Source organism: Vespa velutina, chromosome 1, assembly GCF_912470025.1.
Source record: "Vespa velutina chromosome 1, iVesVel2.1, whole genome shotgun sequence".
NCBI classification, from domain to species: Eukaryota; Metazoa; Arthropoda; class Insecta; order Hymenoptera; family Vespidae; genus Vespa; species Vespa velutina.
Window position 1 is genome coordinate 17,203,730 of NC_062188.1, and position 17,035 is coordinate 17,220,764.

Below are 17,035 nucleotides of genomic sequence, written 5' to 3' on the forward strand. Positions count from 1 at the left end.
GACTAAAGAAAAAAAGAAAAAAGGAAAAAAAGGAAAACTAAGAAATGAAACGCAATAGAGAAACATATGTATATATATATATATATATATATATATCATATATATGTATATATATATATACTTATAGTACATAAATGTTATATGTACATGCGTATAATCAACGTGGATCGCGTGCCATCGTCTTAATCAAGAAATTTTGGCTCTGGTCACGTGACCCGCACGAAACAACTCGACCAACTAAAGGGAATTGAGAGAGAAAGAGAGAAAGAGCGGAGAGAGAAAAGAGAGAGAGAGAACGGAGTGGTGGATACGATGTCGCCCGCCATTCGGATGGGTGAATTACGATCTCTTTGGGATCGTTAACCCCCTAGAGAAAGGAAGAGAAGTATATAGGTAGAGAAGAAAGCTGGAAGAGACGAAAGAGGTGCTTTATAAGGAGACTACGAAAAATAATGTCTCGTCCGTGAGAACAATTAGTATCAACGCGTGAAGGGAAAATTCTTTAAGAAAAGATGGACTATAAGTTCGTGTACAGATTTGAAGATTGCTCTTAATACCTGACCGACTTTCATAATGAATAAATACGGTCTGTAGATTTAAATGGTCGTATTTTAAGATTCTCCGGATTTCTTTTCTATTTTTAAAAAGAATAAGAAATCTGGACCAATAGATTTGAATGAAGCATCTCTCATGATACGAAATCATTTTCTACTTGTCTCTTTTCTTTCTTCTTCTTTTTTTTTTCCTATTATCTTGTTTCTTTTTTATTTGATTTTATTTTATTACTTTTTTCTTTTTCTTTGTTTTTTTCTTATTTTTTTTTTTTTTTTTTTTTTTTTTTTTTTTTTTCTTTTTTTTTTTTTTCTTTTTGTATTTTAATACACAGGTATACTTTGCATTCATACAAGCTCGAAGGGACTTCGGACTAAGCTTCTTCTTATTTTCCCTTCGGGACGAGCTCTCGCATTATTATTATCATTATCGTTCGTGTTATTATTATCGGACTGCTGTACGTTGTAGACCGTTTCGAGGGGTGAATTATATCCTCGCGGGGGTCGTTAGACTACCAGAGAAAGGAGAAGAGGTGGAAAACGAAGACGAATAAAAAGACAACGAAAATAATGTCCCATCCGTGAGAATAAAAACACTATAATTATACGTCAGCGTGTTTCAATGTATAATTCGAATCACGAGATATTTTCCCCATCCCTCGGAATCATCATAATTCGTACGATCTTTCTAAATTTATAGTAATGCTATCTGCACATCGATTTCTAATAAATAAATTGAAATTCGATCGATAAAAATTTTAAACGCAATTGCGTACGATTGATTACACGAGGACATTAAAGTTTATATATATATATATGAACTATATATATATATATATATATATATATATATATATATATATCGTTGTTTCGTGTTAGTTTTAAAACTCTACATCGAGAAATTTCCCATAACAAAATCGTCCCCTACGAACGATCCAGGAAAAAGATTTAAAATAAAGCCGCCTTTGGGCCGTCACCTGTCACACCTGTCGGTCGCTTCAACGTCAAAGGGTTAAAAGGATAATCAGAATGAAATAAAAAGAGAGGGAAAAGAAAAAAAGAAAAAAATGAGGGAGAGAGAGTGAGAGAGAGAGAGAGAGAAAGAGAGAGAGAGAGAGAGAAAGAAAGAAAGAGAGGAGAGAGAGAGAGAAATGTACATTTTTATCGAATACCAGCGGTAGGGAAATTCTACGAGGGTGCCGAACTCACTCTCCCTTTTTTCTCGCCCTTCTAGCACGAACAACCAGTACTACCCTCTCCTTCGTCCCTCTCGCTCAAGAGCGAGATCCTCCATCACGGACGGTGGCTGGTGCGAACTGTGATTACGGATTTCGAGTCTCGCCCGCGGATTTTACGACTTCGCCACGAATCGCGACTCACTCCCTCGATGTTCTCTCACCCATCCTTCTTCTCTCTCTCTCTCTCCCTCTCCCTCTCTCTCTCTTTCCCTCTCTTCGAAAATCGGGAGAGGCAACGTACGATATACGAACCACATGGAAATAAATAAATGCCCTGGGGGTGGTCGACATTGGTGAGACGACGATAGAAGGGGTAAAGAGAGAGAGAGAGAGAGAGAGAGAGATGGATAAAGAGAGATAGGTAGTACTAGGATGCCGCAGGGGATAGAGAAAGGGGGTGCCTGTTGGTGGATTCACTCCAGTAACAGCACTACAAGCCTACGTCGTATTGATTCCGTCTCCGAAATGTACCTGATCTGGCAAACGCATTACGATGAATCTTCGCGTTCGAAATTTTCGACAGTCGTTCTTTCAAGTTCTAATTAAAGAATATCATTTTTCTTGAATCGTTTTGACATGAAAGATCTAAGACAAAGTTTTCTATTTATTTGTCCATACTATCATTCTCACATAGAATTATTTATTAATAAAAATTGAATATATAAAAGTTTATTAACATTTATTTATTGTTTATCGTTTAATTCTAATTCTATTCATCTTTTGAAAAATCATTACGAGACATTCCAATCGCAAAATGTTTGTCTATGTGCTATTATTAACGTTTAGATAAACAGATTGTATCATTCTATATCAAGGGATGTTGTACATCTGTTCCCCTCTTTTTCATCCATGAAAGATCATTCTACTAAATCGGGACTTAGTATACTTGACGTAGATTTTTAGAAATTCTCTAATCGATGTTCAATAAATCGCACGACGCTTTTGACATTGCTTCCTTCGAATATCTTTTCAGTTTTCATTATGCTAAGATAGCATATAACATTTACGAACACATACTCATTTACGAGTACACCTGCAATAAATACATCGTACTAAGTTCTATACCTTTCCTAAAAAAAAAAGCAAAAAAAAAAAAGAAAAAAAAAAAGAAAAAAGATAGGATATAAAAAAAAAATATGAGAACAGAGAGAAAATCATTTTTAAAAATCCTTATAAAAGTGAGATTAGAATTACAAAATATTGACATTGACGTTCATATTTTTATTACGTAATCATAAAATCGATCTACATACGTGCTTACGTGGGGGAAAAAAAAAAAAAAAAATAAAGGGAAAAAAAAAAAAAGAAGAAACAAAATAGTCTTGTAAAGTCTCGAGTTCGTTGCAATTGTTTGTTTTAATGAACATCCGAGTGAAGAAAAAAATCGAGAGATACTTTTCGAGATACTTTTTATTGCAATTGGTAAACGTCAAAAACTTTAGCTTACAATGACGAAGAAACGTTAACGTTGAAAGCTGTAATCCGCCATCGGCAATTATACGAGTCAATATTATTTGTTAGTTTACCGCAAGAAACGATAACAAACCTTCTGCATCTTTTGAGAAGGAACACCAAGAGCTCTTTCTCCAACGGTTCTTCTCACGAGTATTGTAAGCAATCATCCGTGAGGATCCGCTTTAACGAAGAAAAAGTAACAATATTAAAAGGTGCGACGACGTCTTCTCGCGTAGAAAATAAAAAGAAGAAGAAGAAGAAGGAAAAGAAGAAGGAGAAGATGAAGAAGAAAAAGAAGAAAAAAAAGAAGAAAACATAGACTTTGATATTTTTTCCTTGTATATATACGTAAGAGCGATCCATTAAAGACATGTTAAATATAAAAGCTTCTTTAATACTGACAAATAATAGGACGTTTATCTTTCTCGAGAAAAAAAAAGAAAAAAAAAAGAATATATATATACGTATATATATATATATATATATATATTCGAGAAACATTCATATATTTATTTTTTCCATTCAAATATTTTTTATTCATACGATTAAAGAGATCCTCGAAATAATTTTCATTTACGTAAGATCGTTTAATCCTGTTGAACGTTTAAAAGATGTCGTTAAAAGTTGAAAAACAAAAAAATAATAATAATAACATCCATGCGATGATTTAATTGAAGGATTTTTATGAAGGTTATAAAATGTTTAGTTAAACGCGAGTTTAAGAGAAAACCTCTTCAAATTCGATAAAACAAGCAAACGCGTACTTAAGTTTTCATTCTTTTATCATTACTCCCTCTCCCTCCCTTTTCTCCCTCTCTTTCTTTCTTTCTTTCTTTCTTTCTTTATCTTATCTTTCTTCAACTCGTTCAGTAAATCATCCACTTTCCATGTCACGGTCTCATACAATTTTACACGTGAAAACGTTCCAGAGTAAATGACCACTTTATTCCGTTTACATCTTTCTACGCGTTAAGTACATCCCCGCGGTTAAAAAAATGAACAAACCATTTCGTTTGTACAAACGTCTTTATGAGAAAAAGGAAGGCACTTAAGCTCGTCGAAGGACGCCCTCCGCGAATAAACAGTTTTTGCTTATGCTTTCATGCACCTTTTACACCTAGGATCGAAAGATAAAAAAGAAATGGAAAAGTAGTTAAAAAGGAACAACCACATAGACGAATTAACGACGATACCAGTTAATTTTTTTGTTTCCTTTTTTTCTTTGTATTTTTTTTTTTCTTTTTCTTTTTCTTTTTCTTCCACTCTCTTCTTTAATAATACTCCTAAATGTTCAAATGAAAATATGACGATGATGAATAATAATTTATATAAATTTAAGCGTTTAAAGAAAAAAAAATTATATCGCAGATCGTTTAAATTTATCGGAGAATAAAATCTTGAGATTCTTTGATTCATCTTTATCTTGTTTAATAAAACAACAAAGATACACATGTACATGAGTCTTTTTATACATTATGTATGTGTGCATGTGGAAACACGTTAGCCAACTCGCATTTTGGTCTTTTGGACTCGTGGACGCGAACATAGGGAAACGAACGAGGCACAAGGGACTACCCTGGATTTCGATTATCGTCGATAACTCGCCGGGATGTATCCCTTCCACGTCGACGGTAGTTCCCGGAAATTCGCCTCGCCCTTGGGATTATTCCACCTTGGGAATTCTCATCTCGGTACCGCGACTCTCTATCTCTCCTTCTCTCATATGCACGCACACACATATACACATACACACATATATAGTCATTCTCCTTCCAACAACCTTTGTCTTCGCTCCGCGTACCGATTTGTCCCAAATTACTTCATCGTGGATATTACAGGATCCTTCGCTCATCTTCCCGCTTCTATTCCATCTAAGTCACCTCTATCTCTATCTTCTTCCCTCCGAATCTTCTTCCAAGAAAGCTCCATATAAACACGCTTCCGTTTTGGCTTCGTGACAGGGATAATCGAATCTCGGAGATGGAATATATTTGTTCGCGTTCTTCGAAGGATCCGCGACGTAAGTGACAAGGAAGAGAGAATGAAAATATTTCAACATATATATATATATATATATATATATATATATATATGTGTGTGTGTGTGTGTGTATGTATATTTATATATATTATATTTAATCAATAAGCTTTCAAAGTCGTTCTATCGATAATAACGACAAAACATTAATATTTATTTTCTATATATTCATATTTATTTATAATAATGATAAAACATTAATATTTATTTTCTATATATTCATATTTATTTGTAATAATGACAAAATATTCATATTTATTTTGAAATAATGAAATAGTATTGAAAATTTTGATATAACATATCGATGTATTCTACTTTTGTTTTGTTGCCGACAAAAAATTAATGTTCTTTCAATAAATTGTTTCAGAATGTACATTTCCACCGCGTTGGGAAGGCACCTGGTTTCAAAGTGGCGTGAGGCAATCGATTGTAATATCCAGGAATGAGCTTTCCAGTAAAGGCAGGTGTCTCCACAATGAGGGGGACAAATTCCTTTTAGTCGACATGTAAGTAATAGTTATCTTAACGTATAAAAAGAATTCCTATGGAGTTTCGTAATCTTACCGAATAAAAACAATCAAACTAATAATATATCAATGATAATAATAATAATAATAATAACAACGATAACGAGTACAACAAAAATAACAAGAAATCGATGGAAAACGAATATCGTTCTTTTTCAGTTGTGTTAGTTTTCGCGCATCGACGTGATGGCAAATTTCAAAATTTCATCAATCCTATAAAGCCGCCATATCGTTCGTTCAATCTTGTCCCTTTTTTTTGCAAGGATAGCTTTAGCAATGACATACGTATATATAACTGTAGTTATAACTATAGTTACGTGGGTGGATATATTTCGATATCGATATCGTTATTTTTCAATTTATCGGCGTTGGGTCGGATGACGAGCTAGCCGAGGTACTGTTTGTTTCGCAATTCGTACCGTTTCGATCTCTCGTCGTGTCATATCGCAGCCTTGCTGGCGCCTCGCCCGACGGTTGCTTGGCTCGTTCCTCCTCGTGTGTGCCGTTTTGCACTGCCCGTAGAGTTTGGCCTCGGGTCTGGAAAGGATTAAAAGCTTGGAGGAAAAAGGAAGGAGAAGTGGCCAAAGCTTGGGATACGTCGTCAAAGAAAAGGATGAGAGAGAGAGAGAGAGAGAGAGAGAGAGAGAGAGAGAGAGAGAGAGAGAGAGAGAAAGAAAGAGAAAGAAGGTTTGGGGGTAAAGTGGAGAGAGCGCTGTGGTGTTACGTGTGGAGTTACGTTGTTCTTCTCTAATACCCGCAATATACACGTAAGGAAAAGAAAGTACGATGGAGTTGGGAGGGGATAGACGTGAGTACGTGGTAGATGAAGAAGAAGACTGTATGTGTATATGTATAGATGTATGTATGTGCCTGTATATAGGGGAGACAGAAAGAGAGAGAGAGAGAGAAAGTCGACGTTGTTTCCCCGCGTAATGCTCGTGTCACACGAGTTGCCTCAAGTTTTCGTGGAGATTTCTATCGGCTTTCACCCTCCTTCTCCTCCTCCTCCTTCTCCTCCTCCTCCTCCTCCTCCTCCTCCTCCTCCTCCTCTTTCTTCTCCTTCTACACCCTTCTCCACCTTTTTCACCACGGGGGCGAGTTCGATCGATACGGGCCGGCGAGCGAGATAAAAAAAAATCCGAGGAAACGGCCTCACGGAATACGGCCATGGTCGAAAGAAAATGTATAACCGTGTGTCTCGTTTGTCCTCGCTTTATTATAATATTAAATTAATCGTTATACAGGAATTTCAATATCTTTTATTCTTGTCAATTTTATCAAAATTATTTCTCGATTTTCGTTTTCTTTCTTTCTTCCCTTTTTTCTACTTCTTCTTTCCTCATTCTTTCTTCTTTATTATTATTATTTCTTTTTCTTTTTTATTTATTTATTTATTTTTTTTTTTTTCTCCAATTTTTTTTTTTCCCTTTTCTTTACGAGAGATATTTTCCTAATGACTTTTTCATGGACTATGCTCGGAACGATTAATAGTATATTCATGCAGTATAAAATATATATATATAGCACTCAGTGTACTCGTACTTTTCAAATAGTCTTGAAAAGAATTCGAGATACGGCGAGGTGGATAAGTACGACGCAAATGAACGAGAAAAATTTCATAATCGTGATTGTGCGCCTTATATTTTTTTCTCTCTTTCTCTTTTTTTTCTTTCTTTCTTTTTTTCTTTCTCTTTCTTTTTTTTTTCCCTTACCATTCCTTGATCCTTCTTCAAGAAGGATGAAGGAGAAGGGAATAGGACATTGCGGGACTTTAAACTAAAGGAACATCGTCTTTCTCTTCGTTCCAGGAAATCCTGCTACCGCTGCGTCGTCATTCACGAGAAGCACTCCAATGTTCTCCAGTACAAAGAGAGTAAGTACAATCTGCGAGGAGAAGAAGGAAGAAAAGGCGGAGGAGGAGAAAGTGAAGATAGAGGTGGAGGTAGAAGAGGTAGGGTAAAAGAAGAAAGCTTCATGGAAAAGATGGGAGCATTCGCCGTTGTCCTCCTCCGTTCTTTTCTCCACTACGTTGTTTCGTTCTCGATCGATAGCGATTTCCCAGCTGTGCACATTTTGCCGCGCGATCCTTTCCCACTACCACTTCGGAAATCCACTCGTTAATTAGAATGCCGATCGTTAATTAAAAGCTCGACGATGACGAGAGAAAGGGGGGAAAAAAGGAAGGCAAAGAGGGGGATAAGTGACATAGAAAGAGATAGAAAGAAAGACGGGGAGAGAGAGAGAGACAGAGAGAGAGAGAGAGAGAGAGAGAGAGAGAGAGAGAAAGTATGTCATAGGACGTAGGGAATTATTCGTCGAAGAGAACTTAACGATTTTCTTTCTTAGTATAAATAACGACGAGATAAAAGACTAGGAAAGAATAAATGGTTTTGTTAATTCCACCGAGACTGTAAAACTCGTTTACAATGTTTATACTGTGTTATCTCGATAAAGAAGAAAGAAAATTCAGATCGTTACATGATATTTTATATTTGTTATTTATATTTATATTCTTTAATATATATATATATTGAGATAAATCGAGATTAAATTTTATGTAGTTGGATAATTATTTATTCTATACTGTAATTTGAACGTTCTCTCTCTCTCTCTCTCTCTCTCTCTCTCTCTCTCTTTGTCTTTGTCTTCTTCTGCTTAAACAATACGATTGCATTCTATTTGTAACTCATCGAATCTCTTTGACGAATCCAATATATTCGTCTATCCATCTTTTTCCTTTTCAAGGGATGTCTCGATCAATAAATTCGCTTAAGTGGAACGTTCGGACAAGTTCGATGTTTAGAAATATACAGACGATATCGTTCGTCTCTTCTTTTTTTTATTTTTTATTTTTTTTTCTTTTTTTTTTTTTTTGTATTTTTTTCTTTCTTTTGCATCGTGTTAACGACACTTTGATCGACCAACCATGATCGAAAGTGATAACGTAGTGACAAGGGAACGAAATGAACGCTCGGGAAAGATCATATATCGGTGAAGGAATAGATGTGTGGGTGTTAGAGAGAGGTGCTGGTAAATATGAATTAGGATGAGAAGTAGGTTATTGGTTGGACGTGTTGGAAACTGCTGGATTTGACACGTTATACCCATTTCGTCTACAGTTTTATCGATCATGAACAACAAAAGATAAATGAAAAAAAAAAAACAAAAAGAAAAAGAAAAAAAAAAAGGAAAAAAAGGAAGTAAAGATAAACAAACAAACAAACAAACATACATACATACATACACAACACACACACACACACACGTATACACTTTTTCTCACGCATGCGCGTGAGCGCGCATAAAAAAAACAAAAGGCATTATAAAGATCAAAGGAAAATAATTCAAAGAAAAAAAAGTCGATCGGATAACTGGAAAAGTTAGAAATTATTCCGCGGTTCTTCAATACGAACTTGATTTTCTATTCATGTGAAATATCGTGGAAGCACCGAGAGAGAGAGAGAGAGAGAGAGAGAGAGAGAGAGATAGAGGGAGAGAGGGAGAATGGTATCGTTCTACCAGTGGAAGATCGAAATTTATTATTTAACGTAACGAGTGAGAAGAAAGATCGAAGTTTCTAAGTTTCTCGCGTGAAAGAAAATCCGACAGCGAATACGATCCAACTCCGTGATGTAGAATAGAAAGGATATAACGATAACGCGTTGTGGAAAGAAAGTAGAGTTTGGCAGTAGATCAGAAAGAAAAAAGAGAAAGAAAGAGAGAGAGAGAGAGAGAGAGAGAGAGAAAGAGAGAGATGGAGAAGGAATAAAGATCAATGGGATGAGTGTGTGACGATGTTACATGGTTAGCCAAAAAAGGATAAGAGAAAAGAACGAATAGAGGACCCAGGACTGTTGGCGGTGGATGTTGCCTCTTTGCCCATATTTTTCGACAATTTGTCAAAGTCTCCTCTTCTGGCTTCCCTTCTCTCTCTCTCTCTCTCTCTCTCTCTCTCTCTCTCTCTCTTTCTCTTTTTAACAGATTTTTAATCTGCCTAGTGTTATACCGCAAGCAGCAGGCAAGCAGACAGAGAAAGAGAAAAAGAGAGAGGGAGAAATAAAGAGAGAGAGAGAGAGAGAGAGAGAGAGAGAGAGAGAGAGAGAGATAGAAAGACAGATAGACAGACGGGAAGAGAATACTGTCGCCCGCAGCTTGCATTTGTCTGCTTTTCGTGGCCGAAATAGTCGTGCTGCTGCTGGCCGCGAAAAAATATGGGTCGTCGGCCAATGGTGGTCCGTCGTTGTCACTCCGAAGAATTGTAGTACATACTAACCGTGATACACAAAGTAGAAGAGACGGGAAAATGCTCGGGCACGAGTGAAATAGCTAGAAGAACCGAGAATTAGGTCAGAATGGAACGACAAGTAGACATGAAAAAGGACAGATAAACAAATACGACGAAAGAGAAGTGACAGAAACGGACGAGTAAACCATCCTCTGTCTCTGCGATCATCCCACTCTACTTGCTTTGTCTGTCTCCTTACATCGGAAAAATCGTTTCTTCTATTTAATAAAAGCCCCCTTTTGTCTCCTAAGCGTTGCGTCGCGAATTAACGCGCGCGTCGAGCGAGACGTTAAATTATCACCGTCAGGATCTACGGAGTTAAAGGATTATAAAAACTTTTAGGAGGTTCTAAAGAAAATAAAATGCGAACGACGAGATCAGAACGAATTAATGCTAAAGGAACGTTACCTTAACGATTCACGTCGTTTTCTATTTTCCATTTGTGAAAATTTAACGTCTAGGAAAGCATAAATAACGGCAAGCGTTTAATAGAAAATAAAAAGAGCGTTTAGGATAGCATATCCCAGAGGAAGGGAGAAGAAAGAGAGAGAGACAGACAGACAGAGAGAGAGAGAGAGAGAGAGAGCGAGAGAGAGTGAGAAAGAGGGATTGCGAGGGAAAGGACGGAGAACAACGGCGGAGGTAAAACACAATATTGCACTTTTTGCAACGCTTTAATAGTTTTAAAATTAGGTCCCGTTTTCTCCACCCATCGCCTCGGGCGCCACAATATTATTGCTTCGTGCTTTCGGTGTTGGCAAAGAAAAAAAGGAAGAGAGAGAAAATATCCGTGTATGGCTCTTCTTAACATCAACGAAATTGTTTCTCCTTCTTCTCTCTCTCTCTCTCTCTCTCTCTCTCTCTCTCTCTCTCTCTCCCTTTCTCTCTCTCTCTCCACTTTTCACTTTACAATTTTGTTCTTTCCTTTGTTTTTATTTTTTCTTTTTTTTGTTTTTCTTTTTTTTTTTTTCCCACAAAAATATTACAAAGATAATGCTTTTCACAAAACATTTCATCCAATTAATTTTCAATAAATAATTTTTCTCTAATATATTTTAATAAGTAAATGTGAAATAAGTAAAAGGCAAAAATATCAATTGAAAAAAACTAGACGAACCGTAACGACTTGGTTGGTGCTGTTGTATGCGATTCTATGCACGAAAGAAACTAATAGTCGGGCTTTCGTTCATTTTTCTTCGCTTAGAGTAACACCTGCGCGCGAGAAAAGTTAAGTTCATTCGCGAGGCGAAGTCTTTGCCGACTCGTCACGCCACTTTTCCGAACTCGAAGAAAAGAAATCGCGAGGAACGTTTTCTATCCTGGAGTTACTTCTAACTCGTCTATATGTATTTGGTACTATATGTATTTGGTTAAAATTCGTCATTCCACCACTTTTTCTTCTTTTGTCGAGTAACTTTCGTATTAAATTTTTATTTTTTTCACTGAAGATGATATCATCGTCCTTTACGTCACTCGTATTTTTCACTTGATCGATAAACGATCCTTTTAGTTAATATGAATTTTGGATATATTAAAAAAAAAAAATAAATAAATAAATATATTTATCCATCTATCTCTTTAGATTTTCTGCTTCGTTTTTACATCTCATTCTTTTTTTTCTCCCACCCTCTCTCTCTCTCTCTCTCTCTCTCTCTCTCACATACACACACATACACATACATATAAGTAAACTCTTTGCTATATTATTTTTTTCTTTTGGTCACGATCTAAACGAGCTTACATTAGCGCGGTAATTAGCGCACTTGTGGCGTTATTACACGCAACATTTATGTATGCGAGCGTAGCAACGGTTTAGCAGGACTGTCTCGACTTTTACTCGAAAACATTAATCTTAATTATCCAGCTTTATTACGTGTACGCTAGAAAATCCGACGTTTATATGCAAATCTAAATGAGTTAGAGAGATAAAGAGAAAGAGACAGACAGAAAGAAAAAGAGAAAGAGAGAGAAAGAAAGGTATGAGATCCTTCGATAATTGTGATTTAATTCGAAAAGAAATAAGACGGACTAGCCATCGCTATTAAAATGTTCAAAAGTTATATGAACGGCGGACGATATTTAAAGAGCATCATTCAAATCGTACAGGAGGTAATTTGGAAAAGTATTTATAGCGATTTAATGGAGTTTTCACGGTCGAGGGAGGTAAAAGGAGAAGGAGAAAAAAAAAAAAAAGAAAAAAAGACGGGAGTGAGTCAACTGTCTCTAAAAGTCAACTAGGGGGTTGGAACTTCCAAAATATAGGTTAATGTTCTCTCGAGTCGTGTCCTAACATAATATTCTACGTTTTAAAGCCATGAAAATCGAACGTGCCTTCGTCGAAACTTTTCGAACACCCTGGCTAATGTTCTCTCGAAACGACACGATCGATATCATCGTTCTCGTCGTCGTCGTAAAATCGTTCCGACCGTGAAAAGATACCTCGGCAACTTTTCATTTACACGCTCGTCGTATGTATGTATGTATATATGTATGTATGTATGTATGTATGTATGTATGTATGTATGTATGTATGTATGTATGTACCTTCCAGGAGAAAATATTCAAAAGCGGGAGGTTTTTTGCTCGCGGCATAAGCGATTGAAGAATTTTTCACCTTTTGCTCGCTCTCACGATTAAAATTCTTTACCAGACGTATGAAGAAGATATTTCACTCTACTCATCGTCGGAAGCTTTCCAAGCTTCTCTGGTTCGGACGATAAAAATACTCGAAGTCTTGATTCATAATTTTCTGAGAATAATAAGTTGTTCTTTTGTTCTTTTTTTCTTTTTTTTTTCTTTTTTTTTCTTTTTTTTTCTTTTAATAATAATTTCAACGATGGACACGTATAAAAAAGATATTAATATTTTTCTTGAAATATCATTTGTAAAAATCCTCTAATCTCCTAATTCCTTAATCTCGATTTCATGGTATTTATTACAACATATATATATATATATATATATATATATATATACATATATTTAACGGGAAGATAAATGGAAGATTAATTTCTGTTCACAGCTTACTGCCACACTAGAAACTCCTTGTCGTCTTTATGCTCGTACATCACCGGCGATGCGCTCCTGTACTCAATGTTTCGCGAGGAGGCACTCCCAGTACCGTGTCCCTTTCGAGGACCAATGACCTTCTCGTATAATCGAGGTCATGGTACTTGCTCGATTCCACAAAGCAACGTCGACACGTGCACGGACGACAGTCGACTCCTTTTCAGGTATCAGGCCTGTCCGGACGTTTCCGCTTCCGAAAGTGCCGGTGAGTGATGTAAAATAAAATTAAAACAAAATAATATATTTTATTAAACTTTATTAAACGTATGAGCATTAATAAAAATCTGTTATAATTTTTCCTTAACAATAATCGTCAACATGTATATTTGTTTATTTTTCTTTTTACGAACGAACCAAGATACAACTCGTAAAAATGTGTACTATAACAGTGAGATTATATCATTGAAGTATAAAACAAGGACGGACACAAAATCATCCGTGTCTCTAATTGAGTATCAAATATACGTATACCATTAGGATATTCTCAAAGGCGAGTTAAGTGTCTTCGGAAGAGGATGGAAAGAGAAGGTTAGGAGAAATGAAATAGAGAGTGGGAGAGAAGATAAATCGTGTCTCGTAGAAGGCTTCTCTAGAGATACTCTTATCGGGAATGACTTGGTAAGGACTCGACGACCTCGAGATTAACGATTTCGTGTCGCACCCTATAGATCGAGAAATCGAGGGCGGTTACCGAGCTAAATGTCTCGACGAACGGAGGACTAAGAAGACCAACCCCATCACTTTCGTCCCGTTAACGAACATCCCGTCCTACTAAAACCACCCTCTCGATTTGCGTCAACGTGGATTTCTTTAAAAGGTACGCGCATAGGCTTGGCGTTGAGTCCTCCGAGAGATTTATACCTTCGACGTTGGTCTCATGAAACTGGAACGAAGCCAAACTTCTTTTTTTTTCCAGTTTTTGTTCTTTTCTTTTCCTTTCTTCCTCTCTCTCTCCCTCTCTCTCTCTTCTTTCTCCCCTCGCTTTAAATAGACATGCATCTTTTACGGTCGAACGACGTAGTGAAAAATAAATGGATGGATCGTCTTATCTTTTATTTTTTCCGACGTAGATTATTATCTACGGCAAATTCGATCAAACAGTTACTAAATTAATTGTTGTAAAAGTCACGCCACGTTACGTCTGATATACAACCGCGAGTCGCGTGTTTTATCTTTCAACAATTGCACCTAGAACGAATTGCAATAACATTTTATTACGTTTCGTTACATTTTGACCGGTGTTATTTAAGCAAAGTTCCGAAAATAGAAGTAGAATAAATAAAGCAATATGTAATGTGTAAATACCACGAGCATAAATACGAATAGATCAATGAAGAGGTGAATACGTAGTACACGAACGAAACGACGAAAAAGCAATCGAGAAAAAAAGAGAAAGAGAGAAAGAGAGAGAGAGAGAGAGAGAGAGGTGGGGGGGGGCGGAGAGAAAGAGAGAGAAAGAGAGAGAGAGAGAGAGAGAGAGAAAGAGATCTTTTGCATTTGCATTTTTCCTCGGTGGTGATTCGATTTAACGTCGATACGCTTTAACCGCGCGTTCTCGACCGAACGTCCAGCCAAAATGAAAACAATTTGATGCGAAATGTAACCGGACTGAAACGTACTTTTAACCAGCGCTTTGTGGCGAAGCTCGATGCTCGGTACGGTCGGACGACGAATTTTCAAAAATCAAATTGCCTCGGCGCTTCGATGCCCTACCCCGGTGCCTCACGGTCATCCATCCCATCTACTCTTCTTCCAAACCCATTCGATCTCTTTACACACGTCGATTCATCCAAATGCATTACTCTAATTGCACTATAGTCAAATAGGATATAGGATAAAAGAGGAAATAAAAATATATGCTTATAATATATATATATATAAAAGTAATGTTACCACTTAGAAATCGACGCATAGATATATACATATGCTATATCTATACAGATATAAATCTCATTCATTTTATTACGTAGAATTTGTTACGATTGTGATCTTTGAAATTTAACACCTGTGAATTACGAGATGACGAATCTCATTTAGAAAAATAATGACGTGACGTTTCCTCTGAAGTATTACCAACCGTAATTCTCTTGATCTAAAGAGTCTAAAAGATCCTTAGCTATTTCTCCCTCTTTCCCTTTTCTCTTTTTTCTTTCTTTTCTTTTTTTTTTTTTTTTTTTTTTCCTTTTTAACATGTGACACAAATTCTTTTACGTGCCAAGAACAAACATATCCTTATAAAGTACGAGAGCAAATCTTCTCAATGTAAAAAGATATGAGATGACGGTTTTTTCGTTTGGCTCCTCGCAAATTGCTCGCGACGTCATTCGGTAGGATCAAGGATCAAAAAGAGAGGCTGAGCAATGGAGCGGGACGCGAAGGGGAGGTAGGGGGGAGGGGGTAAAGAAGGAAGAGAATCGACAAAAAAAAAGAGAGAGAGAGAAAGAGAGAAGAAGAAGAAGAAGAAGAAGAAGAAGGAGAGAAGCTCGACTTTTCCGTAAGATGTGATTTAGATACGCGGCTCTTCGGGAAAGCCTGGATCTCGAAGAACGAGCGGAAGTAAGAAAAGAAAGAGAACGAAGGAGAGGGAAATATAGAGAAAGAAAGAAAGAAAGAAAGAGAGAGAGAGAGAGAGAGAGGATGAATGAAAGAAGGAGAGGAAAAGCTGGTCGTGCCAATGATGGCAGAGGTGGCGATAGAGGATGATAAGATCTCGCTCTTTGCACTCTCTCTTTCTCGTTCTCGTTGGTGTCGCCTCGAGGCGACTTCGTTACCGAACCGATAATTGTTGGTTTCTTCGTCGTCGTCGTAGTCGTAGTCGTAGTCGTTGTCGTTGTCGTTGTCGTCGTCGTTGTCGTTGTCGTTGTCGTCGTCTCTTTTCCACAAAGGATCTTTCACCGCTCTAGCAAAAGTACGATCCCGAACGATCCTGCGGCGACAGCTTGAAATCGGGGTATCGTTTTTCAACCGGAAATCTCTCTCTCTCTCTCTCTCTCTCTCTTTCTTTCTCTATTTCTCTCTCTCTCTCTCTCTCTTTCTCTCTCTTTCTTTCTTTCTCTGGTCACTCCTCTCGACTCGATTTCTTACTACTCGGACTTTCAGCTTCTCTTTCTTGTTACTCTCTCTCTCTCTCTCTCTTTCTCTCTCTCTCTCTCTCTCTCTCTCTCTTTTTGTCTCTTTTCCTCTTTTCCTCTTTATCTCTTTCTGCCATTCTCTCATTCGTCTCTTTCCATCCCATTTTTCCACTCTATTTTTCCTTTCTCCTTTTTTATCAGTGTCCATTTCTCTTTTTCTCTCTCCGTTTAAGCCACAACGTACTCTCTTTTGTTTTTTTCTTTTTCCTTTTTTCTTTTCCTCTTTTCTTTTTCTTACAGATAGTTCCAACCATCCGTTTACATTTCTGTAAAAGTTCTTTCGCGATCGGGTACAGAGACTCTCAGTCACAAGGTTTATGATTCTCGATGGTATACGAGCGAACTATATCTTATGCGAGCCTGTATCGTCGTCGTCGTCGTCGTCGTCGTCGTCGTCGTCGTCGTCGCCGTTGTATTTACAAAGCGATGCCGATAGACGACAATGACGACGACGACGACGACGACGACGACGACGGCTTTAACCTTCGAGCGACGTTACCAAGATGTGAGGATCTTTTCATTAACGGAGAATCGTCGCTTTGCGCGTAACGTCAGTTTCTAAAAGTATTTTCACAGTAAGTTCGAAAATCGTCGAGGAAATCGTCGTGAAATATTTCCAAGGATCGATCGTGCACGTCTCTTGCACGTGACATTAAATTCCTCACGTTTAAAACGCATTTAGCTTGTACCCGTTGAAATAAAAATGTTTCAATTTAAAAAGAGAACTTCAATTTCCCGTTCG

The 17,035-nt window shown here is 37.1% G+C and overlaps 1 protein-coding gene across 1 annotated transcript in view; it reads left to right on the forward strand.

Annotated features, from left to right (window-relative positions):
- Positions 1–5,224: 5,224 nt before the first annotated feature.
- The window catches only part of LOC124950968 (ralA-binding protein 1), a 64,527-nt gene continuing 52,716 nt past the window's right edge, over positions 5,225–17,035 (forward strand). Inside the window, exons 1-4 of the mRNA XM_047498636.1 lie at positions 5,225–5,264; positions 5,649–5,787; positions 7,617–7,681; positions 13,116–13,367. Of these exons, the coding sequence (XP_047354592.1) occupies positions 5,225–5,264; positions 5,649–5,787; positions 7,617–7,681; positions 13,116–13,367 (496 nt within the window). The remainder of the gene's footprint in view (positions 5,265–5,648; positions 5,788–7,616; positions 7,682–13,115; positions 13,368–17,035) is intronic.